Here is a 27,478-nt window from a genome sequence, read left to right on the forward strand (position 1 = left end):
GCTGCAAAGTCACCAGTTTTACTTCAACATACAAGTCACTCAGAAACAAATCACACAAAAAATTGTGTGATAACTCAGACACTGTGACCACTACATTACAGAAAAAGATCTATCTTCATCAGAAAATGAGGATATTGATTAGCAGACAGCTTATGATCCTCAAATCTAAAGCTGCTTCTTGCTCTTCTGTGCCATTTCCAAACCCCATGTAGCATGTACTTTCTGAAAGCCAGGAAAGTAAAAAAAACCCCAAAAATATCTTAGGTGCAAAACTGTGAGGACTTTGTACTATAGCTTTTAACTAGCGATCGATGCTCTGAATTTACACAAGTAGTCCCATTGCACTGATTAGCAGGGCAGCATTTTTCTTCAAAGATATGGTTGATCCATATGGGAAGTTGACCTTTGCAGACTCTGAAATGCGTTTTCAAAATTTACTAGAGTGTCATTACCATATGGTAATTAAGGTCACTGTGACACCATTTGAAACACGATTAATCTGAGGCACAAAGAACAAGGAGCAGGATAAAAGAACAATATAGCAATTAATGAAACCGCTAAAATTCTGAACTGGACATCAAAGTTCACTCTGAGATAACTGGAAATGCTATCCAATGCTATTTGTATAGCACAAATCTTTTAGCATTTTAGCCAGCCTATATGATAAGGAAGGGAAAAAAAGTCCTACCAACTCACCACTTCATTATCACAATGATTCATACAGTATTTTTTTTTTAGTAACTATGAACTAACTTACCATATTCCAAGGATTACAGCAAGCTCTTCTGCACACAAATCAGGTACCTGGTACTGATCAGCATCTGCCAGTTTTATCTCATTAAGCACTGTATCATCATTTAAATCATAATTCTGTTGAAGGAGAAAAAGATTAATTTTAAAATAGACAGAAACAATTGCAGAGAAATTTATGCCTTCACAACACGAAAAAAGACGTGTTTGAAAAAGGATAATACTAAAATCAGAAAACAACACAATGGAAAGTAATTTACCATGATTACAACAGAATAACTAACTGACAAGGCCAGTAGAAGGAAGCATCACTCAAACCACTTTTGTTACAAGTATACTGGTTGCCGTGCAGGAGGAACAGCATTCAGATCAACTTTAAGGTTACCTGAATATTGATTTTCTACTTTAATAAGGACTGAAGGGGATTTTTCCTTTTCAAATTAGTGCTCACAGTATTGTCAACAATTTCCTCCTCTATTTTATATATATATATTTGCACACACACATATATTTTTATACACACACAGACAAGCTGAAACAAATTTATGTTAAACACTTTCCTAACATGCAGGTTTTCAGGCCAGTGACCGTGGACCTCTGGGAACATATGGATTTCTTTTTAAGTACAAATGAAGTGCAGCTAAGTAAAGCTTTCTGCCAGTACAATTAAATTGCTTATCAGGGAAGTGGGTCCTCCTCATATTTGGTGGGCTTTTTGTTTTTTTTTCTTTTTCTTTTTTTTTTTGTTTTGTTTTTTGTTTGTTTTTGTTTGATTTGTTTTGTTTTTTTAAAGGAGTTTTGCAACTTAAAGAAACAGATTGAAAAAACCCCCACTAAGCCAGCACTTCCAGATACTTTGTGCTGGTAAAGTCAAGAAGAGTTATTCTGAAGATGTTCACTCCTGAAGTACTTGTGACTTTCCATCAAGTTTCCTCTGGAACAAATTGTTCAAGGAGTATTCAGTTTAAATTTTACAAGCAAGTACATTACCTGAAGTTCATTGTCTGTCATTTAACTTAAAGAAGAAATAAGTAGAAATCAATATAATCTGTGGCTGAAAAGTGTAAATTACTATGTTCATAGAATTCATGTTTGTTTGGAAACAACAAAAGACTCTTGTGGCTGCAAGCAAGGAGATAGCTGTAATACTCCTTTCTCCTTCCCTTGAAAAAACCCCAAAACAAAACAAACCAGTCCTTAAACCAGTTATTGTGTTACTGTTTTTTAGATACCAGTAGTAGTTTTTACAATCTATTAAAAACAGAAAATAGATTCATATTAACAGTTTTTCAAACTTCCTGTTCATTTCCCTTCAATGTCCTAGTAGCAGCTGTTTCCAATGACTATTTTCCATTAGCTAGGTCAAAACAAGGGTCCACAGAAGAACAAAAAGCAAGTAAGAATGCTTCAAAGTGGGTTATCTGCATTCATCATCAGTACTTTATCACTATATAAATGAAACTAAACTGTGATTTGATAGAGAATGTGAAAAAAACAAGTTTATTTTATTTTAAGGGCATAATGAATATATTCCCACTCTTAAAGGCATATTTAATATCTTAATTTTCTTTTCTTACTACATTAGCATATATAAGGATTATCTACCACTTCCAGCTGAAAGTTATTTTAGAACAGAGCACTATGCTAGTATAACAATACCAATTAATTAGATGTAACATAAATTACAATTTAATTTATAAGGCAATTGGTTAAATACTTCCAGCTTCTGGTCTACATAATCTTTAAAATCTAGACTGTATAAACAGCACTAATTGCTTTAACTTCACTATGAATATTGATCAGCTGAACAGTACTGCAACAGTATGCTAGAGTTTTAAAGCATGCCTCTCATTCCTATATTTAAAAAGAAATTTCTCATTCCCCCAAAACATAAAAACAGCTCTGAATTTTTTTAAAACTAATTGAACTATTTTAACATACCACTGCTTATCAAGAGTCCTTATGCATCACCTCAAGCCTGATATTTTCCTTTCACAGAAACTGACCTGTGAGCAAAGCTTTGAATTTATAATCTCAAATATTTATCTTGAAATGCAAATAACTTGCCATCTAGTGCCACCTCAGAGAACATAATTGCTCAGCACCAGAGGGAAGCAGGAAGCACTTGACAAGAAATCAGCCCAGATACCAGTCCAACAATTGCTCACACTGCTATACTGGTTCTATTTTTACTGGAATTAAATTTCTGAGCACTTAATTGCAAAATAACTTGTTCAGTGATCTTACTGAACAATAATGGGGAGAGAACTTGAAGACCACAGAAGCACTCCAAAACAAGAGATGAAAATCAGCTGTGACCAGTTTCAACTTGGCCTTTATACATACTGGTGGAGTTTACAGCGTGCTCAGGAAATTTTCCACTCATCCAGGACAATTCTTATCTTTAGACAAATAGAGTATTTTCCTTTATCTGCAAGTGGCAAATGTAAAAGAAGAACACTGGAAAGGGGAAGAAAATTTCCCTATAATAATTTTGCAGCATGATACCAGGCCTTTTAGCTTTCCACATACACGTTAATTCTGTGGAGATTCTCAGCACCTCTTAAGACTTAGCTTCCATGAATAGTCTTTTAGAAGTATACAAAATCTATCAAGCATCTGCCCTACACTTAGAGATGCAGTGATGTTGTCTGTAGTTTTTGGCAGATGGAAAATAGCATTAACTCCAATTTTAGCTAGAACAACTTCAAGGTACACTCAAGGCTGACAAATCTGAGACCGGACCGGCAAAAGAAACACTAGGATTCACTGTTAAAGTTAACACTGACAAATTATATTAGTAAGTTGTATTTTGATAATAAATTATCAATAAAAATATGCTACGAAAAGGGGAAAAATCCCCAAACCTTTATTTGGTAATTCAACGCACACATGAATTGGAAAGTCTACTTAGTCAAGCCTGGTCTAATACCTGTGACAGAACATTCACACATGATGTTAGTAAGATAACTGAACTTCAAATGCCTCAGGTTTTTCTCAAAACAGCACGTGGTTCTACTAGTAATATTTTATAGAATTTCTGATACACACAAAATGCAGAAATAAAAGGTTCTGATTTTTTTTTTCAGAAGCAGACTGTGGAACAGAAGTCCTAACTTTCCTTAATAGGCAGCCCGAGTCACTTATGACAGAACTATGACACAGTTGCTCAGACTTTCACAAAATTCAACTCCCTCCTTGTAGCCAAATCCTCTCAAGTCACTTCTAGCATCACATTTTTCCTTTTCAGAAAGGGTAGATACCCCACATTTTCTTCCTCCAGCTCTCCACTAAACTTGCTTCAGCAGCTTCAGGTCTGTTCACTAGAAGGACATATGAATATAGTACTTTATTATCAAGGATAATGCATTTCACTCCAGGTCATACCTACAGACTAAAACAGTGTTGCCATTTTGATTGAAATAATGTTATTATTTTATTCCAAACTAAAGTCCTTATCAGATATAACTATAAAGGCAAATTCTTCAGAAAAAAATACTCACACAACATCCCACTTAGGGATTCTCTGAGAACAACGCACCTAGAACTAAATTATAGGATAAGTTGTACTTGAAGTCTACAGCTAAGTCTGACACTCGCTCAAGTGGCCTCCCCTGAGCTCTTGCTATCCCGAAATGGGTTATTACACATAGCTCTCTCATAAGCACAAGTTGTGACATATATATGCAGTCAATCTCTTTTCATCAAATTGAATACAACACTAAAGACACAGTAATGGACAAACAAAAAAACCCCTAGGATAGTCTCTTAAAATATTTGTGCATTCAATTTAGAAAGAGAATTATTGTCCAATTCTTTTGCTTAAGATCCCTGCTTGACCTGAAGTCTATCAAGGCATAACCTTTTTTTATAAAACCTCTCCAACCTGAAGAATAAATCTTGTACCATCTGGCTTCTTTAGCAAGTTCAAGTAACTTTAAATACCGACCAGAATTTCTCCTCATGAAGGAAAAATGCCATCCCAAAACAATTCAGTGGCTCTTGAGCAATTTATAATTGAATTCATCATGCACACCCTTAAGACCAGTAAGGCCAAGTCACATAATTCATGCCAGTTGGAATACCAAGACCAATTTCTTATCTTCACACTGTTACTAAACATGTGTCTCAGTCCTTACGAATCTGTGCATTTCTGTGGTGCCTTGCAGGCTATTCTGAGAATGTGTCTCAGATGTTTTCCTAACTCCATCATTCAGGCACTAGAAAGTAATATATAAACTGTAGAAGACCACATCTGCAAACATGCTTTTAGTGGAGAAGTAGCCACATCTGTCTTGCAGACAGTCGCATGTTGTTTTACCCCATGTCCTTTAATATTAGGCAAATGACTGCACCACATTTTTTCCAAAAAATTTTAGAAATCTTAAGTTTCTCCAAGGCGTCACACACTTCTTCCCCTTGCAGACACCCAAGAAAAGCTTCAGAACACTTTCATTGTATGAAATGAAAACCATTCTTCTCAAATACATACCATTGTTAGGTTTTCTAGAGGCGTTGGAGCTGGACTTAGTTCACTGTGGGGAAGGAGAAATCCATCTGTTCTTTGGACATCCAAAATAAGCTGCGCAACATATTTTTCCTGAAATCGTGTTCTCTTTCCCAAAGCACCTACAGAAAATTAATGTAAGATAATATTAATGAACACTAAACACTAGTAATCACACCATATACTAGAAAGTTGTTCACAAAAAAGCAAAATAACACATTGAGAATTAACATATTAAATTTAGCAGTGGTTTAATTCTGCTTGATCTGTTTGCAGTGAGCTATATACGTTCTCACTGCTAGCTATGACATACAAAGAAATACGTATTACAAACATACAAACACAGCTAAGATAGGTCTTGCAAACCCACTTTTAGGTAAATTCCCCATAAACCACCATATTGTCTCTTGAAAACTCAGTCATCAAATTTCATCAGTTCCCTACTTATTCCGTAGCAATAAACCACAAACAATTGTTCAGTTTGTCCGCTAAAAGTTAATGACATAATGAAGACATTTAGGCAAATAAAAAAACCCGTATTATCTTACAGGCCATCATTTTAAATATTTCAGATCTTCATTTGAAGATGTAGGTCTATGATGAGGGATTACAGACATGACGTTACCATAACACAGCACGTAAAATACTGTAAGTGACATGGGAGAGAGTGAAAGCGCAAACCAATGAAGGCTGTCTACTGAATTAATCAATATTCAGAATGAATAATATGAAATTCCTCTCAGTGTTGTTTCTTCAGTTCTTTATTTGAGCCTCGAACAAGTTTTACTAGTTTTTGGGTGGCAATTGACATTTATATCAAATTGAAAAGAAAAACATGTCTGTTCTTCCTCTGTTAGCAATCTGTTTGCAAGCTGCAATCAGAAATCATAGAATGATTTCAGGACAGCAACTTAGAATAATAATCTTAACCAGAGCCAAAATGGAGCCAAAAATTGCCCTATAAAATTAGGTGATTTGCTTGCTTATTGTTAGTATGCCACAATGCTCAGATAATGTGAACTGTGAAATTTAAATAACAGAAACAGAGAACTGAATGCTCGTACACTGTTGCTTTTGCAGAAGCAATTAAGATGATGCTATTAATTTCATGATAATTTTGAAAATTTTACAGGACATAAAAATCTTTGAGGTAAAGATGATTGACTGTTCATGTGACAAAAGCCTGAGGATGAGGCCATTGTCCGTAAGAATCACCTGGCACAGGCACTGAAATAGCAGTTACCCCCTTTGCTTCCTGGAGGTGGAAAGAGAGCAGCAGTGAAACCAGAAATTAAATTTATTCCACCTTTTCTGACAATCATCCATCTTAATGGGAAAGTCCTGTGTTGAGAGTTTATGAAGAAATGCAAAAGGTTCTAAAAATATCTCCTTAAAATCATAAGGTACACTGCAGAGGACAGGTACACAGAGATAAATACTGGATAAAGATTCATACTAATTTTATACAGTAGCACTTAATTCTCAATTTTAATAATGTTTGAAAATCATATGCTGCAGTTCAGTTCCTATTATGTCTTACTGCTTAAATGGCTGAATAAAACACTTGCAAAGCTATGCTGATTCCTGATAAATTTACTTACCCAGAAACTGTGATTTGTTTACATTCTGAAATGCACGCCCTCACCACCCCATTTTTTTAAGTAAAGAATTCCTTGATATTACAGGGACAAAACAATCATTTTTATTTGGAAAATATATATCACGTGTTTAAGATGGGGGAAAAATTTCCTTGCTTTATACCACCATAAATTCTCACAAAAGAGAGGGAATCTACACAGAGACTTTACTTACTGTTCTGTATTAGAAGTTCCCAGGGATGCACTACTGGGCATGAAAACAGCAAGCAGACAACATGCAGATCTCAGAGTTCAGCATTATTAATCCTCCAGATCTGTTGATCTTAAATTTATTTTGGATTACAAACATTCATCTGAGTAAATTTACATGCAAGAAGGACCACAGTCTTTTATTTCACTGGAAACTGTTTTGTGGAGATATTAATGGTTGTGGTTCATTGTGAGGGACATAAGAATGTTTTTTATTAAGTGATGAATACAGCACAGACCTGGATTAATGGGATTTTAAAAAGTACATAAGCCAAATCAAGTATGATTTATTCAAACATTTCTAAAATAACTTTGGAAAATATTGGTTCTAAATTCTGTCTTTAAGAATAGCATAAATTTCCATGCTGTAATAAAATGTTCAACTAGTAAGGATTACGGCCATTAAGGAATAAAAACCTCTTTAAATACCTTCCTAAAAAGGAAATTTCTTCCAAAAGCCTTAAAAATGTCTTTGCTAGAGGTTGAATTTTTACATTAAAGCAAAGTCTTTGTTGATGATGTAACATTCCTTCCATTTAGCCAAAACATGCATGTCAAATGAATTTGTCTAGAATGCCAACAATTCCCACATGTTCAGTTCATTTGCCTTCAGATTAGACACCCTTCATAACTATTCTAATAGATTTATGGAGATAAACCATAGAATGTTTAGGCGTTACAACATTTTCCCAAGAGACTGTATCACCACAATTTCTCTTTCAGGCTAGCATGACCTCTTGGTAAAGTAATCAAAAATATACATCATTCCACTGCATCCAAACTTTTTTATTGTCCCCTCCAAACAACAGTTTTCTTCCTACATTAGATTTAATGAAATTATTCATCTACAATCTAAAGAGCTACTTTAAAGGAAAAAAAAACCCAACACATAGCTGCAAATTGAGGAATACCAGTCAAAAGCTACCTGCCACTTTGATTTTACTTGTTCTTAGTTAATTATAACTTCAGTACCATCACATGCACTGATTTCTTTAATAAAAAACAAGAAAAAATAGTTTAATTTTAAACAAAATCACCTTATACTATCAAGTTTGCAGTACATGCCACACATGGAACACGTCACACATACAGTACGTGTTGCACATAGAAAAAAAGGGTAGGATCAATTGAATTGCATGGAACTCTTTAAACAAATAGCATAGGAAATTCCTCCTATGTTTTAAGCAGATACCACTGAATATAATCAATTTGTAGTTTTGCAAAAACATTATGCCACAATATTTTTATTACAGATTTTTCAATGTAAACCTTTGAAAAAAATGAGCATAGAGTTCCACAAAAGTTGTTTGTGTTTTTTTTTTTTTGTTTTTGCCTTTTTTTGTTGTTGTTTTTTTTTTTTTTTTTTTTTTTTTTAATTAAGATATTAAACTGACTCAGGATATAAGCATAAGTAGCTGCAGCTCCAATCTAAACATAAATAATCAGTTAGCTTTGTGACATACCGTGGTGTAATAGGTAAGGGAGCTGCAAGTTTCAGTTCCTTAGTCCTTTCCACTAGTAAGTCTGTAGAAAAAACTATACAGTTTTTTGCATTTCTACTCAGGAACAAAATTTCTCACACAGAACAATGTGCATTTTATGTCATGTTCATTACCCAGCAGGACCAGCTAGACCAAACAGTCCCGTAACTATACATGTAATTTTAAATGAAGTTACAAGTGCAGCAATCTGATCTACCTGACTCCAAATAGGTTTTGAAAGGCTAATTATAAAGTCTCCATGTTGACTGAATCCTTGATATTTATGTATATCAGAAAATTGACTTTTCTACATATTTCCTGTGATGATAACAGTCCTGGAAGTGACTTTTAAATGATATTTACATAGAGTAGATCTAGGCTAGTGCCGTAACACCTGAAAACTACATCAAATCATCATGCAGACTTCTTTATAAGTGTCTTCAAACAAATAAACAAAAAAAAATTATTCATCATGACACCAACTAATTTTAGGAGTCCCGTAACAGAGACAACTAGACCTAGAATTTGATATGAAACACAAGAAGGAAGGATCGTAATACCATATTAGGGATGACATTGCAACTACATGGTGTATTTCTCTTCCTTTTTCTAAGCAATGCTAATTCTTGGAAGACAAATAAGTCCTGCCAGTTGAAAGACAAGATTTTTGAAAATATAGTTCTTTTTTACTTGGACACGTAAAAAAATCCATCAAATTGTAGGTTAGTTTGGTCCAACCAACCATCTTCATAGACTGTACAAACAAAACTTACCTGTCAGATTAATCTGTAGTTTTGTTTCATCTTTAGCTGTATTGAAACACTGTTTAGCTTTTTTATACTCATAGTAATGCAAAAATGTATAGGCACACTCAAGATGGAACTGAACTGATAAGTGCCAGCTTTCACCACCTGTGAACAAAGCTTCTGCTTCTGTCACTGCAAATTAAGAAAAAGGAAAGTTATTAGGATGTAGTCCAGGAGAATGATATTTTAAAAATGCATTTAAAACACCAGGAGACAAAGTCTGTTACAGTAAAAGCAAACTTGTTTTCTTCACGCCTCCACACATTTAAAAATCCACTGTCAGTGTATAAAAGATACGCACTATTTAAAGTTTTTTCAAGTTTTATATCTAAGGATTACTGCTAGAAAAACAGAATTTCAATCTTCTCTCATTTTACAGCAAAGATGAATTGGGATATATTCCTCTTGCAGGAAATAAATTGTCTTGAACCTGGTAAAGAACCTAGGAACTCAGAACACAGGATATTGAGGTAGTACCCTCCTTAAGTAGCAGGCTTCAAAGGAGAAAGTTTCACCAGCAGATTGAACATTGGAAGGGGACTTAAGAGTCTTCAGGGTTTGGGGTTTTTTTTTGTTTGTGTGAGGGTTTTTAATTTCTTTGTTGTTTTTTTGTGGTTTGGGGTTTTTTTGTTTGTTTGGGTTTTTTTTTTAATAATTACTAATTTTCTGAGTGATAATGATCATGTTCTCCATCTGAACAGGAAAAAATACCTTCATATATAAACCAAAAATCTTCAGGAAAGACGACCTGATATTTTTTTATCTAGCATAGAAGAATATGCATTTTTTATATATTTAAGTTCTACCTATCAAAATACAGAAAATAACAAAAGAATGTTCTTGCATAGTAAAATACAGACCATTAAGCTGAAAACAATTAATGTGAATTATTCTTCAGTGGAATTGTTTTTTTGCTTTGGGCTTTATTTCTTTACTTTGCCAGAAACTATTTATATAATAGAATTCTTTCAAAGCTCACAGCAATACAGTACCTAAAAAGACTGGTACTCAAGATTAGCATAGACCTTGTGTTACTTAATAGATGCTTAATTTTTCAAACATGCTATATTAATATTAGTAAGTCATCTTACTATATGAAAAACTAATATTATCAAGGATTTTTCAAAACATATTTCTATGACTTTGAATTTAGAGATTGGCAGTCAACTGTAGCCTGAACAGATTTTTTTTTTTTTTGAGTACTTGTTAATCCTCAAAATGTTTCAATTAATACAGAAAGCGGCAAAGCCTGAACATATTTTTACACAGCTAGAAAATAAACAAGTACCATAACATTCTTTTTTAATTCAGGAAATAAGAATTTGCATGGATAAAACCTGTCTAGTAACTTAAGTTTTTTCAAAGACTGAATTTAGATGTTTTGTTTAATGAAAGCAAGTTGGTAATTTAAAAATATTACTCCAAGGGTTTTCAACTAAAGTAGGATAAAGAATGCAGCAGGTTACAACTTAATCCTTAAAAAAAAACCCCTAAGTACGCTATAACTATTTAAAAACAAAGTCTGTGCAATTTAATCAACACGTTTAAAACAAAGACTATTTCAAACACATTGATACAAAATTGAGAAAGTTAGCTAAATGCTAAACTCATATTTAAGTAATATATATTCTTCATTAAGAAACAATCTGAGGTTTTATTGCTTTTGCCCATAGCTATCATTACACATATTCTGTTTTTAAAAAAAGAGAATAATGCCCACAGGACCATAAAACACCTGCCTTTCTAACAAAACATGATTTTAAATTTTTTTTAAAAATTCTTTTTTACCAAAAAAACCCAATTTCAGTAAATAATTCAGGTCATCTACCATCTCTACCTGTTCTTCACACTTTATGCATACACAATACCACTCTGTTTCCCAAATGACAAAAATCATATTTACATAAGGAAAAAATAAAATGAGAGTTTCTGTGAGGTATTATTAAAAGCCCTCAAAATTTTATTGAGGATTTTATACAAATGCAAACAGCTTTGCATTGACTTTTTAGTGTAGTTTGAGCCACTAAATCCTGAAGGGCCATTGTCAGCGCAACGAAGCTTACAAGATACTGAATGTGCAGGTACATATGTGGAAATTGCACAAAAATACAACTTTTCAACTGAATTTTTTTGATTTAATTACCAAAAAAACCAACCCCAAACAAACAACTTACAGCCTATGAACATACATTACTCCTTGATTTTTCCACAGCTAACAAGTTTCAGTGTTCTGAATAGAAAATTACTTGGGCTAAAACCATATATACTACTGTAACAAATTGAAGTAATACACTGAGAAACAGTCTTATCACTCCCTATCTAAATATCATTTACTTACACTGCTAATCCAGATAAATTTGGACGTTTGAGACTTCAAGGATCTTTGTGAAAAGCTTCACATCATTACGAACATTGATGTAGCTGCACAGAAGCACCAATGTCCCAAACTTAAGACATCCCTCTGGCATCCCATACCCTGTTTGGCACAGGGCTGAATGGATGGGAAAGTGTCCTGAGCCCTGCTGGGCTTTGCTCAAAAGCTGCCTCAGGACAGCAGGGAATCATTGCAGCTGTCTTCTATTCAGGTGTTGACTTGAGAACAATGTATTTTAAATAGAAAGGATCATTTCCTCTGAATTTGAAGGTCTTTTTCTCTAGTAATTGAGACAAAGTTTTCCAGTCAAGCTGATACAGAATGAGCAAGGGGGTTTTTCAAGCCCTAATCAAAGACTATTTGAAAGGTTAAGTATTTATTTTATGGAATATGAAGGTACTTGTTTGAAATACCAGATGGCTTTAATTAGAAAATAAATAAACCATTAGAGGCAGCAGGCAGCAAAACTTGCCTGGAAAAACTCACTACAGATTTAAGTGCACTTTACATCATATTCTCCAAAAAACATGTCCAAGAGTCTCAGAAGAGGTCACTGAAAACAGACAGCTTGTTGTTTCTATCTGTGCATGTGCAGCAGCATCCTCTACACAGATCAGGGCTGCTCAAACTACTGTATCTCCATCCACTATCATCCAGCCAATGAATCTTAAATAATTTTATGATTACTTCTCTTTCAGTTTTGTCCCAAGTTTTTAGGTATGTCCAAGAAGAAAAAGTACCAGTCACATAAATGTGCTACAAATTTCCATATTGCAGATTTTAACTACTTAACAGAACCCAAAAGTGTTTTCATGTGCTCTGCATTCTCCAAAATTAACATAAGAAAACTATTCTGTCAAACAAGAACTGCAGTACTCAAATAGGTCTGCAAAACCACTGGCATCCAAATATCTTTGACACTGGGCATCTATAGCACACAAACTCAGAGCAACAAAAAAATTACCTAGAAATGAGCAAAAAACTATTTACAGTTTCTAAGATTATTTTTTTTTTAATTACAAACATATCTCCTTAACCTTCCTTATCTGAATGAACCACACCAGTACCAATTATTTCATGATATAAAATGTATAGAAATTTTTAGGTAAATATTTAGAACATATACATTCTAGAAGTATTGTACAACCTAACACACAAATATTCAAGTCTTATTACATTAAAACTAAGCAAAACCAATTCTGTCTCAAAAAGCTTGACCCTAACAATCAACACAACAGAATAACCCTCTGGCACAGTTAACCACCATGAAAACTCTGTTTTTAAAGTGGCTATGAGAAGCAGGTGGAAGATTAGCTTTTACAACATATCTGAGAAATAACATTTTAAGGAATATTTATTTTCAGTACCACCATTTAAACAGGTTAAACTTGAAAGACTAACCACACTACACTAGCAACAGCCATTTTTGAAGTAAAACTCAATTTGTTATAATTTAATTTGGAAATTAAAAGTGCAACTTCAATTCCATTCTTTGCAACTGTTAAAGTCCAACCCCCATCCCCAATCCTTAGCCTATAAATTAACATGCCAAGAAATTTAACATGATGTGCTTAAATTACACCTGTCAATTACTTTCTAATACATGCAACAAATCAGCAAAACTTCAAAATTTCTAAGAGCTAAAAATCTTAGAGACTAAAGAATAAGTAGAATTTAATCTTAAGATTCCCACACCTGTGCAAGATAACTCTAGAAGTTAGTTCAAAATTCTCTAATAAAGTATACAAAAATCTTAGTTTACACCAATTACAACAAAATCCTTCCACTCCAGTCCTTTCAGCATCCAGTATGAGCATTAAGTCAGTTGTTTCATTCACTGCAGAGGACCCAAAAAAATCCCCTGCTCAATTTCATTACTGTACTAACAACATATTCTTTACCTATTTGGAAGTTCTTCAAAGACCAAAATCCACTTCATATTTTGCATATAATTTGCACGTCCATTAAGGTGTGGTAGGAGCAGGGACACTTGAGACTTGGGCATTTAAGATTGCCTTCTTTGTCAAAATAAAACATACGTGACAATTCATTTCTCAGTGCAATAGAAAATTGTGTAATAGAAAAGTGTAATTGGTTGGAAATTTCAGGTTTGTGAAATTAAATGAAGACTCTTTTGCTAACTGGTGAGCTGCAAATGTACATAAAAGCTTGCCTTCTTTTTCCAGCTTTAACATTTGCTGTAGCAAACTTTATCAACGGTCTATATAAGACTTAAAAAGAAACCCAAGTGATATAATTACATTTGACATAAACTTTCTACATTATGCTTTTGTAAATATCAATATAGATATTACATAATTTAGTTTTAACATCGTCTATTTTCTCTACATATAATGCAGAGAGGTAACAAATCTCAAAACATATGTGGGAATATGGTCAACAGGAAAGAAATAAATTTACCACCCCCATGAAGCTACAGAAGAACAAGGACATTGCCTTTTCAAACCCAAATGAGCTTGATTAAATAAAGAATGAAAACTGTATAGAATGGCTCCAAGTGATCTTGTGATAAGTTAACAGCATTAAGCACGGCAGAAGGAAAGCTTTGCCTACAATGACATATTTCCATTTTCATCTTAAAGGCTAGAAAACAGCATGTGCCATACAAGTCCATGTCAACTGAAGTGAATTTCTGTTCCCTCTCTGCTCTGTAGTTATATAAGCATCTGATAAGCTTCATGTTGTGAGAGTTACGCCTACAAATTCCCCTCCCCCATGATATCTTACAGCTGATTGGCTTTAGGCCAATAAACTGAGTAATTAGAAACATACCTTGTTTTATACAGGCCTGGGCAAGAGTAAATAGCTCAGGTGATCTCTCCTCTAACAACTGCTGGTGAATATTCACACATCTTAGAGTCCACCAAGGTAATGTCTGAAAGAAAATACAGATGCTTCAAGTTAATAACAAGTATAGATCCTTTTTTAAAAAAAAGGAAAAAAAAGATAAGTGGCTTTAAAATATAGATTTCCTAATATATATTATTCTAACTGCTAAAAAATATAAACCCACCCAAAAGAGCTGCTTTATATAAAAAGTGAGCACTAACCTAGCATAAAGATGAACACATTCAAGCAGCTCTACAGTGCTTTAAGAGCTTCACGGCCTCCTCCTCTGTTAATTTCTCTAGCTGCCCTTTGAACCCTACAAATCTTTATGATCAGAATCTGGTAAGAAACTCTCTGAACAGGAGGTAAAAGAAATACTTGCCTGTGCTTATTTTGGAGCAGTCACTTGCTATTTTGATTTCATACCTCCTAATTCTGGTAACAGAAAAAGACGCACACACACACACAAAAAGCTGTTTCCTACTTATCTTTTTTCATGTCACATTCATGATTTTAATAGACAGCCGTGATCTCACACTTCAGTAATCTTTCCAGCCTGAAAAGTCTTAGACTCAGTATTTCTGATCATCCACTGTTGCCCTTCTATACATTTTTTCCTGTTGTGTTAAACCTTTTTTTAATTCTTCAGGTGATGCGTAGAAAGGAGACAAAGAGAAGTAGAAGAGGACCAGAACTGCTCATGAGAACACCTTACAGTCACAGTTTGAAGTATTAATGTTTGTATGTGGAGTTTCAGAAGGGCAAATACCTTACTGAACTAAATAATCATTCTATGGTAGAGCTGAATCATAGCTCAGGAAATATCTCATTTTTAGAAAGCTATGTACAGAAAACACAAGTTCCCCAGCATACTTTACGCCTCTCTAGCTGCACCAGGTGGAACTGTATGGAAAAGCTAATTGATAATATATTATTTTCTCAAAATTAAAGTTATCATATGTGAACATAGAGCATACCTCTACACAGGCTCTAATGATTACTAGTTATCCTGCTACTGTTAGCACGCCAATCATTTTCTATGAAACAGATGTTTGATTGCTTCTGAGAGGCACCTATGTTCTGATTTTTTTATGTAGGTATGCTTATATCAGACCAACCTAATGGTTGCACAGTATTCACGTATAAACATCTAAACCAATCACATGTAGTTGACTAATATCTCTAGAAAGGAACCATCAAAAAGAGTAATAGCATCTATTTCAAAAAGCAATGAAAGATGACTTTTGATATCAAGCTGAACAAACTAAGAGCACACAGACTTTGTGAATAAGGTCAAAACCCAACACTTCACCACTTATTTAGAAACCAAAAGGCAATTTAAATAAGAAGTTTCAAATTACTTCAGTTTAGCTTTATTTAATAAAGTATTCATTTTTCCCCAGACAACTGAGTATCCAGTTTAATAATACAATTTCCTGAGGCCTGATGCTTGCCACTCAGAAGTGTTAGAATCAGACAACATATTTATAAAGTTTAAGGTAAGTCAGCTGAGTTCTGTACAATATTCTATCTGCAGTGTTAGTCTTTTGGGAGCCAAGTTAAGAATTTTTGGATTATTTTTAAGCATTTAATCTTCCATGTACAACAGTGATTTTGAATAAAACAGGGCTTTATTAATGCTTTAGATAACATATTTTCAAGTATTTTACCTTGCTTTAAATTTATTTGCACTAATCTTAAAGAAGCAGAAGTATTAAGAGACTTCCTTTGAATCAAGCTGAAACAAGAAAGAATGGCAAGCTTTGATTGCCACATTGACCTGTTGATGATAGTAGTTTTTATCAGGTGTTGCTTCTGAACTACTGTCTAAACCTGATGTAGCCACAAGTAATTGAACTGCCACTGGGTAGAGAAGGTGGTCCCCCCATTACGTCAGTCTGATGAGAGACAGGGAGGGAATTCTCTATACCAGGTACATTTTCTGCCTCCCTGACTGACCCAATTGCTGAAATTCAACAGCAATCGTCTGTGAATAACAGGGAAAGCAATGGAAGAGCTTGGCTTCCAGAAACGCAGTACAGCCAACATCTCCCACACAGTTTAATTCATCAATCATACAAAGACCCAGCTGCGAATGGATGTTGTCAGCCAGGCATAAAGACAGACCATGTGGCATTTTGACCTCCAGCCAAATTCTGTTCCACTGGAATGCATTAAAGAGAAGTTGCTGCTGTTAAAAGTACCCAGTTCCAGAGAGTCCTGCTACTGACCAGCCTGCTGCTAAACTACAAAGGAGGTAAAGACAAAATCCCTCTCAAGAAGAGGTTCATCATATCTTCATGTTTTTAATGTACAACCAAAAGAACAAATTAAGGTAGCCTCCACGTGGATGCTTGTAAAAGAGGTAGAGGACAATGACAAACAAGACAACTTCCTTGGCATCCAGAACTCATGGTTTAAAATTAATACAGTAATGGTTAACAGTATCTCAAATTTTGTTAAAAAGGACATTGTATATATACGCTGCATTACAAGGCAATCCCCTTGCCCCCCCTCAAATAATGTCACAAAGTATGTGTCTTATAAAAAAGTTGCGTCTTATTAAATTTTCTATTTTTTCCAAGTAATGAAGGCATCTTTCTTCTCTTTTTGGGAAGACTGTGAGAAAACAGCTTATCTTTAAGAAAAAGATACTGGTGTTTAATTGTAATCACTTTGTCTGAACTGTTTCTTAGAGGGAAAAACCTCAGAGCTACAGAAAAAGAAATGGAAGTTACACTGATTCACTGAGGCATGAAGAAAGAATGAGAGAACTAATTAATGAGTAGCTGGCAGTCATAATCATTAGTCATGTATTTCTTACCTGAAGAGATGCAAGTTTGTGTCTTGAGTTCACAAGGATTATCCTTGCTATAAGCAGCAAAATAGGATGAGAAGTCAAGGTATAGACTGATTCACCATCTAGAACCAGCATCTTCAGAATAGCTGCATGCAGCACTTTTGGCTGAAAGAAGAATGAAAAAAAAATTACAAATTTCAGGAAACATAAGTAAGTTTATAAACAAATCATGTCAATACAGATTTAGGAAAAATGACTATTCATGTATTTAAGGAAGAAGTCTGCTCAAAATATTTAAAGAAAAAAAGTCACTGTCTCTTGGAGACCTTTTACCAAATCATGGTGAATTCTGCCTTGTTTCTTGCTGTCCTGACATATCCCATTAACATGATTTGAAAGACTGATTTCCTTCCACCTGAAATGCGTACGTCCAGTCAACACTACCCCCAAACGCGTTCCAGTAATATAAACCTTCCCATGATCTAAGTAGAAAAACTTCTGGTAAATCTATGACATTCCATTTTTTATTACAAAAATAAAATAATTTGTTAATTAAATTAATCCTACAGCACCTAAATGCACTAGATATTCCTCCAGTGAGGTCAGTAAGTGCTATCTTCCTCTCTCCCCAGAGGGAGCTTCCTGATGGAGTGTCATCAGGTCAGAAATATTAGAGCCATTCCTCGCTTTGTCCATTAAACAAAAACCTCTATCTGCTTTGGATGCTTTCCTGTATGACGTCCTCTACAGTAACTTTTTTACTTAATAGGCTTGAGGTAGCTCTCCAGGGAATCTGTCTCTCAATGGTGACAATCACCTATTCTTCTCTCCCTTTTAATGCAATGAAAGCATTCAAGCAGTTTATATTCAGTCATCAGTTCATCGTTTTTTTCCTGGTTCTCATATGGCAGGTTTCCTTTGCAAACTGAAAAAAAGTGCAGCTTTTGTTTTCAGTTGGTCTGAAAGGGGCAAAATAAGAGAATGGAAGGGAAAGGGAAGAAGAGAAGGTTAAATGACAGCTTGCATTGAAGTCACCTGCCTGAGAAAGATTCTTATTCAGTTCACACAACTAGGATAGAAGTTATTTTAATCATGTTTCAGCTTTGAAAACTCAATGAATAATGTAATTCAAGTTATTTGAAACTCTTTTCAATAACTTTACCATCAGGTTACATTAAAGACGGAAGTTGTTAAGCCACATTATTTCCCTAGTTCACTTTTTAATGGCCAGATCATCTTCAGGCTTTTTGTCCTGATTTGCTTACGTCTGTTAATTATTTAACTTGTATTAACATTGAAAATACTTTTACTTTGTAGACAATTACTCAGGACTTTAAATTATTTACTCAAAGTGGAATTCTTGCATGAAATCACTGCAGTCATTTCAATCCCACCATGGAAAATAAAGTTTACAATAGTCTGACAAACCACTTGAGTATCAAGGAAAGAAACTGCCAAGCGGAAGTATACCAGATCCATCCTACCTCTAGTGATTCAGAATGGAACAGCCTTACCCACATCCCTGCTCCGATTTTGAGAGGAAAAGTCATCAGTTAGTACTTCTGAAGATTCATCTTTAAAATACACACACACGATAGGACACAATATAATTTCCAGTTTAACTTGAACTTTTTTTTCTATCTGCTCCTTTTCGATTCTTTCTATAATCAAAGTAGACCTCACTTAAAATACTCTGTGGGAAAGCAAAGAAGCTATAATGTTTGTTATAGAACCATTTTCTAAGACAGCCTTGCTATGCTATAGTAATCTACACTTGTTTAACCACTGCAGCAACCAATTAATCTCAAATTCACATTTCAAATCCTTTCACTGGACAGCTCAGTCCAGCTAATGTAACATTACAAAGAATGTAATGAGGGAGGGAGAAGGGACCCATGTCACAGCCTTGACAATGAGTCAACAAGTTTCAGAGCCAAAGAACTGCTATCTTCTATTTTAACAAATCCACGTTCTTTTCCATGAAGCAAATCCCATACAGGAAAGCAGACACCATTTCCTTTCAGCTGAGAAAGCCTAAACCAGCATTCATTCTTCTAACTTCTGCTCTAAGACTGTATTATCAATGCAGAATTCTAACATCAAAATTTACTGCCATAAGGTAGTCTTTAAGACAAGAACAGATATGTATAAAAAAGGTAGACATTTAACCTTTTACAGTTTCAAAGGCTGAAAAGGTAGGAATCAAGTCCACAGAAATCCCTAAAACATTAGCTACGAGTAAAAGGAAATTTTGCATTTGTCTTATTGTGTTTACATACTTAACTATTCAAAGTGTTGAACCTATCTCATACAGCTCACTAGTTTCACATATCTTAAAATGGCCACAACCCAAGACTTGCTAATACAATGTTCCTGACCTAGTAAACCTGGGTTGAAGGGTTGACTCTTTCCATTCTTCACCAGATTTGCCAACAAATGCTGTAATTATTTTATTCAGGAATAGGCATCTTAAAGCACAAAAACATATACTAGATAATTACGTTATCAACATATGCTGAGAAATCTCTGAGGTAATCATTCAGCTTCTGTTTGACCTGCAGGTGGTTCTGTTCGACCACTTCTGGATTAAATACAGACAAATTAAGTTCCATTTACTATAAATACATATTTTTAAATCTCTGAAACACATCTGGTTATGTATTCAACTTCCAAACAGTAACTTAATGGCTACTGTTAAGTAACTACTACTGAAGTTCTAAAGAGACTGAAAGATGAACAGTACCCTTGGCTATTTCATTTTTCTTATTATTTCAGAAATATTTCTCAGCACAACTGTTACCACCTGAATATTGATCATAATAATCAGAAAAGCACTTCTGCCATTCACATTCAATAGTTCTGAGACTAGAGAGCATGAGAATTTTAGTTTAGAGGCTTCATTTTCTTTTCTTGTTAACGATAATTAAAGGAAAGATGAGCACTGGGTATGGTTTTACTTTTGCATAAGGGACTGCTCTGAACTTGCCTTCCTAATGTTTCATCAGCTCCTTCTCAGTCTTGGGAATCCTTCCCATTAATCTTAAAAAGATAAGTGCAGACATATACAGAGGTAGGAAGAACCCAGACTGCAGGCTTGGGAAGAATTAATTACAAAATGGAGAGGGGTCGGGAGCTGAAACAAACTAACAAATAAGGAATCTGTATGTGACTCCTAAGCCTTACATACTGGGCTTCTCAGATTTTAAACAGTACAAAGATTGCTGCACAATTTGTCATTTGGCAAAGCTAAGGTGATATATCGTCCAGAATAACAGAGGATGTACTGAGGTTACCAGCCGAAGATTTGGGCCTTTGGAACAAAATTCACTCTTTACTCTGGACTTTAGGGGATGGAAAAAACTGGTTTTGTTTGTAACTGCTTTGCCAACTTTCTGCAAAGGAGATAAGATTAAAGTGGAGCCTGTCTCCAGTTTCATGATCCAAACCAGCAACAGGTAACCCGTGCAAAGCTGAGCTGCAGACTGAAGATAATAAAAGTGAGCTAGTGTAAGCAAGCCTCTTCCCTGAGAGTGTTACATGTAGAAGTACTTAAATTACAAATGCTCTTGTTCATATTCCCTGTGAGGGTGAGGTGCTCCATTTTTAAGGGAGTATTTTCCAAGTAGCTGCATTAAAATTCTCCCTTCTGTTCTATATTCATAGCAAGAGAATGTAAAGCAAAACTGTAGGCTCCTTTAGCAGATTATCTATGCTCACAAGACACTGCCTCCGCAGTTAGCCCTTATCATCCATCCTTATATTCCCCACAAGAGGGAGAAATCTGCACCATCTTCAAAGCCTGTATCTTGCTGGTCACTGGTATTCAAACAGCACACCAGTCAGCCTAAAATTCAACTCTTTCTTCTTTCTGTCTAGTTTATGCTAATGGGAGCCAAGCATCTGGGTCTGGAAAAAGGAATTCCCAACAGATTGAATTAAGAAGGCTAAGGAATCATAATGGATTTGATACAGTAGTACTACACAGCACATTGGTGTTTTTCATATGAATCATGAACATGGCTATGGATATCAATAGAAGTGTCATAATATTTCAGCCTCTTCCAGCAAAAGGATCAGATAATCCAAAAAAGAAGCAGTAAATACAATTATAAGGGAAAAGAATTATTCACATGGATTCCAAAACTCATTATTTGAAATCAACTTGGAAGTTACAAAAAGGCCAGAAGGAGCTGTTGATATATGTATTTGGAGGATTCCTACAAGTTATTTACACATATTATCAATTAACACATTGGGATCTTCTTCCAGATGGAGTTTCTCACTGTTACCAAATACATCCTACTTGTAAACATGAAATCAGACAACAAACAGTTAAAGCAGCTTGTCCTCACAACATTCTTATAGTGATCAGTGGTCTTAATTAGTCCTACTACACAGTTTTGTCCAGTTCATCTACCTAAAATACTAAACTCAATTGTATGCGCTAATACGCAGAAACTCCGAAACTTAAGGCAGAATAAGTATGCTCAACTTCAACAGTTCTGTACCTTTTATTCCCTTACATGCACAGAGACAGTGACAGTTCTGTAAGATACAAGGAGACCATTACTATATCCCACTTACTATAAGCACTTAGCTCATTAAAAATGTTTTAGTCTAATCCCAGCAAGTTCAAAGCCAGAGCTGCTAATCCATTTTAACTGAAATCCATTACTCTTTAAATCTTCCTTGAACACAATCTACTTATTAAAAAACTCATGGTAGTATCAGTCAGACTATTAACTGGTGCGGTAAAGTCTCAAAGTTACTTTAGAAAACTGAAAGTCACCTAATAACTAAAATGCTATCTGGCTTTCTGTTTAGAAATTACTGAACTACTTTTATGTGTGGACTCAAAAGAGGAAAGCACAAGCCAGTTCTGCAGGAAATAAAAAGAAATCCTAATGGAGTATATGAATGTAACCGTAATTTACAGAGAAGGCTGGAATCAATTTGGGGGATGGGAAATAATGTCCACATATACTCATGGATATTGTTCATGGAAGGCATCCAAGAGGCCCCTACCAGCAACTCATCTAAAAGAGGCTATTTTATTTGTTCTTCACTGAAATTAATTACGGTCTCATGCAGTCTTAATGCACTCATAAGAAACTGATGATGCATTTAGAAGTTATCTGGGAGCAGAAATGAAACTATGCCACTGACCCAGAGGTGAAACTTTCAAAGGATACAAATGGCAGTAGTTATATAGCCTGAAAACATAAAGTTAAGACTAATCCAATAAAGTGTTCTGAAAATAAAAACAACAGTTTTGAAACTATTCCTGAAATAAATGAGACATTGTAAGGCTGAAAGTTAGTGATATTACTTAGAGCAGGTTAAAAGAGACATGAAGACATAATTTTTTTAACCATGACATGGGAAAAGATCATTTTAGTCTGAAAACCTAAAAAATTGAAGGTCTATTGAAAAAGAGATTGTATCAGTCTTGATGACAGAATATGGAAGATTACAACAACAGATTGAGAGAGTGAGAGTTATATTTTTAAGCCACTTTTTCTGAATATCTGTGTATGCAAGAGAGAAAAACTGGATTAACAGAAGCACAAAAATGTCAGTTTATCGAGATGTTCATTTTTACAGTGTTGATATACTACGAATCCTTGGAAAGAAAAGCAAGTACATAAAGATAATTCAAAACATACAAGTGCTTTTGAATTAAGACATTTAATAAAGAAAACCGGCTATTATATTTTAGCACATAAATGTTTAGTGCTCTTGGAAAAAAACCTCATTAACATTTCAGAAGATGATATAGATAGTAGTAATATAAATAAACTACTTCTGCCTGAATGCATAAATAGCTAAACCTTGCACAAAATCGAAGTGTGATGCAGTACTCATTAGAAATCAAGTATGCTCAAGTCTGTTTTCCTTTATAATCTCTTGACAATTTAGTCTCTGGAATACCACCTCTGCATAAGCAAACATCTTTCAATGTATTACATTCACAGCCACAGCAGAAACATAACAGAAACTAAACAGGAGACATGTATTCCCTTATTCATCAGGCAATTAGTACGTCATTCTTCCATTAAGACAGCCAATAAAGGGGATGGTTAATAGAAATTATGAACATTGTGTTATACAGGTCTGTGAACTCTGTCAATGACAGCAATTCTATGACTATCATCCTGGGCTGCCACCCCTGTGTTCAGCTGCAGCCTGTGCACATAACATAGATTATTAGATTTCTTCTATAAACAGAACTCACAGATTATATTTTAATACTATAATCTTAAAGATTATAAACAAATTATAAGGAGAATGGAAAAAATCAGTTTGTATTTCTTATTTTTTTACTATATATAAAGACAAATTGAACTCATTTTCCCCTCATAAATAGCATTCTTTAAAATTTCTGTTAACTCATTTCAGACCCTAGAAGGTTTAGTATACTTAGTTTCCACTGCTCCTTTAGTCATCAGAAAATGAGATTTTAATTTCTAGTATCAAAAATCAAGCAAAAAATAAGCCTATATGCACACCATGCCAGCTCTAAAAGATAAACCAAACTGATAAACATATATTTAAAATAAAGGGGAGAGATACTGTAACTAAATGAGTTTTTTAGAAATACAACCTTGCAAATGAGCCTAGGGCAGGACTTTATGAATTATGGAATTCTTGCAAAGACATGCTACAGTAATGCCACAGATCCACTGATTTTATGTGAAACTTTTCACACACTCAAACTTCCCTCCACTCCACAGTTCATAGCATTTACATTGCTCATGGTCCATACCTTATTTACAGTGAAATTCTAAATTCAAACTCATTGATGGATTTAGCATTAGCAGCGACTAGTGATATGTTCTTCCCTGACATGCTGCAGTAATCAGTATTTTAACATAGCTTTAATTCCAAGAGAAAAATTACTGCTCAAGAAGCTGTGCAGAAACACGGGTACAAGAGAGTCACATGATAGAGTGTGGTACTGCCACGAGAAACAACACATGCATCTCACTAAAAAGAAGTTATGGTGTTGATTATTTACCTAAAATGATGCCAAAGTAAATAAAATTGACAGCTCTCAGTTTCATCTCCTACATTCTCACCCTCTTCCAAAAAGCTGTATTTGAGTTAGTACTTTTGTACTAATATTATTACAATTCACTTGACGTCATCCATGAGCCTAACATGATACTGAGTATCCAAATCTACCGTTCTCTTAGTATCTGCCAGATATTCTTCTATTTGCAAGACATGCAGCTTCTACCTTACCCTACGGAGGGAAAATTTCTAAGCCATTTATAAATATCTATCTTTGGTCCAGCTAAGAACATATCCCAAAACAAGTAAGATGTTTGTTGACTGCAAATGCCCTTCGAGTAAATGCTCCCATAGAATAAACACACCTTCCCCATCCAAACCCAACATCTCTAGCGGGAAATCTGTTAAGTAGAGAAAGAGACTAACTACTTTCAGAACACTGCTTATAAAACCGATAGAGCTGAAGATGCTTGCAATAGCAGCCAGCAGGATCAACAATCAAGGCAATCCATTCTAGCGCCGCGCCTCACAGATGTGCCTTCTCTGACACATCTACGCGCTATGGTTATCTGTGAAAAGCAGTGACGATAGCAAGGACAGCTGATTAAAATCCAAGTATACCTCACAGAATTTCTGTAACAATGCAGGTGGCAAAAAGTCCTGAAGCTTTAACTGAACAGGAGGCCCAGTCCAATTGCTTTGAACGAAGAGTTGCAAACTGCCCACACCAAGTAGAAACATCAGCCTCTGCCTGCAATATAGATAAGAAAAGCAATTAGCGGCATATTACATTTTTAATTAAGGCTACAAGATCTGATTCATCCTTGTACTGATTCAAAACCCTCAGACTTTAAAAAAAAAAATCACTGATTAAGAAAATACAATGAATGTAGTTCTCAAGAATGCATATGAGGAACTAAAAGGCTTGGAAATATGTTTATTACGTCTGTTATTAATGACAAACATTTTGGAAGCAGTTAGTTCATATGTTTCAAAATTTAAGGCTGTATCTAACTATCAAAGATCAGAAGAGTAGGATAGGATGCAAATTATCCCGTATTTACCTACTGCACATTGTTGTATTTTCTTACGATACATCTAATCCTCTGCATTTTTAGAGAAAAGATATTGTATTAGCGTATGTTCCAAACCAGTGTGTTTATTTTTGTTTTGACATAGCTGTTTATTTTCACTCCCTCTGATAATAAAACAATTAAACAAACCTCAAAAAAGTTAAAAACTATCACCTTTGAGTGGTTTCAGATACACTGGCAGCATATGTTCTCTCATTCAATCATGCTTTCTAATCTAAATCATATTTTATTTAAAGATGGAGTTATTAGACATTGTTTCATTCCTGAAAGTAAGTATGGTAAAATTTTCCTTATTTACAAGGCTAATCTCATCTAACATCATTACGATATTATTTCTTTATATACCTACAGTAACAAACAATCTTATGGGGTCTGCAGAAGGCACAGCACAATCCCTCAGAACTTAATGGTCGATTTAACAGGTGTAGACTTTTAGGAGATTTACACAAACTTCTGATTTGTTTACGTTTCCTTAATGCCTTAGAACCTTTATAACCAGTTATGTGACAATAAGGGTGCTGTCACATATATAACATGCCTCCTACCTGCAAAAAGTTAACATTTTAGTTTCGCTGATTTGATATAAAAATTGGTATGTTAAGGAGCATTACTGAATTGGAAAAACCTAGTCCTTTTTTTTTTTCTTCCCTCTGTAAAACAGGGACTTCAAAATGCAAGAATCCTCCAAGGGGAAACAAAAGGATAAAATGTTATATAACCCCTAAAACCCCAGTCAAATAGAAAAGCCACACACAAACAAGTGTCTGGTGGGCAAGAATGTGACAAAATATGTAGAACAATGAGAAAGCAGGGGTGGGGAACGCTTGACTGAAAAAAAAAAAAAATTAAAAGAGCCTTCAAGAGAGCCAGAGAACAAGGACTGGTACAAGCACTTGTTGAAGAAGACAAGATAACATTTACTAGCTGTCATTATTCCATCAGTAACTATCTACCAGCAAGTATTATTTAAATACATATCTAAGATTACCATTAAACTTCCAAATAACGCGAGAACACAAAGCACTAATAATCACTGTATACTAAATTATAACTATTACACACAAAACAACCACATACACATACATTTTCTAATTATTCTCTTATGATAAATTATGCTTCAAAGCTTCTGAAAGGAAAGCTAACATACAGAATAACCAACCATATCTGCACTGTGATTTGGCAGATGCACTTCAGTCTTTTGAAGACTCATTTTCACTATTTTATCATTTACAATATTATTCCTACTAATAATTTAAAAATGTATTTTAACATTACTAACATCTATTTATCTAGCAGGCAAACTTGCTTGAAGTCTTGACACAGTTATATCCCTGCAGAAGGCCTCTGAAACAACTGATAACCAATTCCATCACTTGGGTTGGGATGCTGTCCTTCCACTGGCTAATTTGTTATCACCAACTGATTTTTTTTCCCCACATTTTCTGTTCCATGACCAACTTCCAGTCTCCTTATCACTCATTCTGTAGCAGAAAATCAGTTCCAAACTCTAATCCCTGCAAATGCTAGCCTCCCCTGCCTACCTGCCCCCCCCCTTTTTTTTTTTTTCTCCTAAAAAAAAAAAAAAAAAAATCTGTCTCCCAGCCTGCCCTTCCTTCACACATACAATGCAGACCTGCCCAGTCTGGAAAGCTGCCTGAAAACTGCTCTTCCATGCTACCTGAAAAGCATCAGGACTTTTGCAAGCATCCCACTTACTGTGGTGACCTACATAGTTTCATTTATTTCCTGTATTTCCTCAGATATACGTGTTTATTCATCCATCTTGTTGTTCTTCTTTCTATGTGAATAGGGGGGGTTGCTGCCTTTGGGTTTTTTAATCAGTGCTTACACCAAGCCCAGTAGGACTGTGATCCATGATGTAAAATCAGATGCTTATATACACTCTATTGTAATATTCATACTGTGATACCTAATCTTGCTCAAATTCAAAATAA

General features: G+C 34.7%; 1 protein-coding gene across 1 annotated transcript in view; it reads right to left on the reverse strand.

The window, feature by feature from the left end:
• TTC27 (tetratricopeptide repeat domain 27) overlaps positions 1-27,478 on the reverse strand; it is a 133,443-nt gene that overhangs the window by 99,248 nt on the left and 6,717 nt on the right. The window contains exons 3-8 of the mRNA XM_033011066.2: positions 25,051-25,180; positions 17,440-17,580; positions 14,559-14,661; positions 9,359-9,523; positions 5,243-5,379; positions 758-870 (exon numbers count right to left, since the gene is read on the reverse strand). Of these exons, the coding sequence (XP_032866957.1) occupies positions 758-870; positions 5,243-5,379; positions 9,359-9,523; positions 14,559-14,661; positions 17,440-17,580; positions 25,051-25,180 (789 nt within the window). The remainder of the gene's footprint in view (positions 1-757; positions 871-5,242; positions 5,380-9,358; positions 9,524-14,558; positions 14,662-17,439; positions 17,581-25,050; positions 25,181-27,478) is intronic.

This window comes from Tyto alba, unplaced genomic scaffold, assembly GCF_018691265.1.
Source record: "Tyto alba isolate M040663 unplaced genomic scaffold, T.alba_DEE_v4.0 Super-Scaffold_16, whole genome shotgun sequence".
Classification (NCBI taxonomy): domain Eukaryota; kingdom Metazoa; phylum Chordata; class Aves; order Strigiformes; family Tytonidae; genus Tyto; species Tyto alba.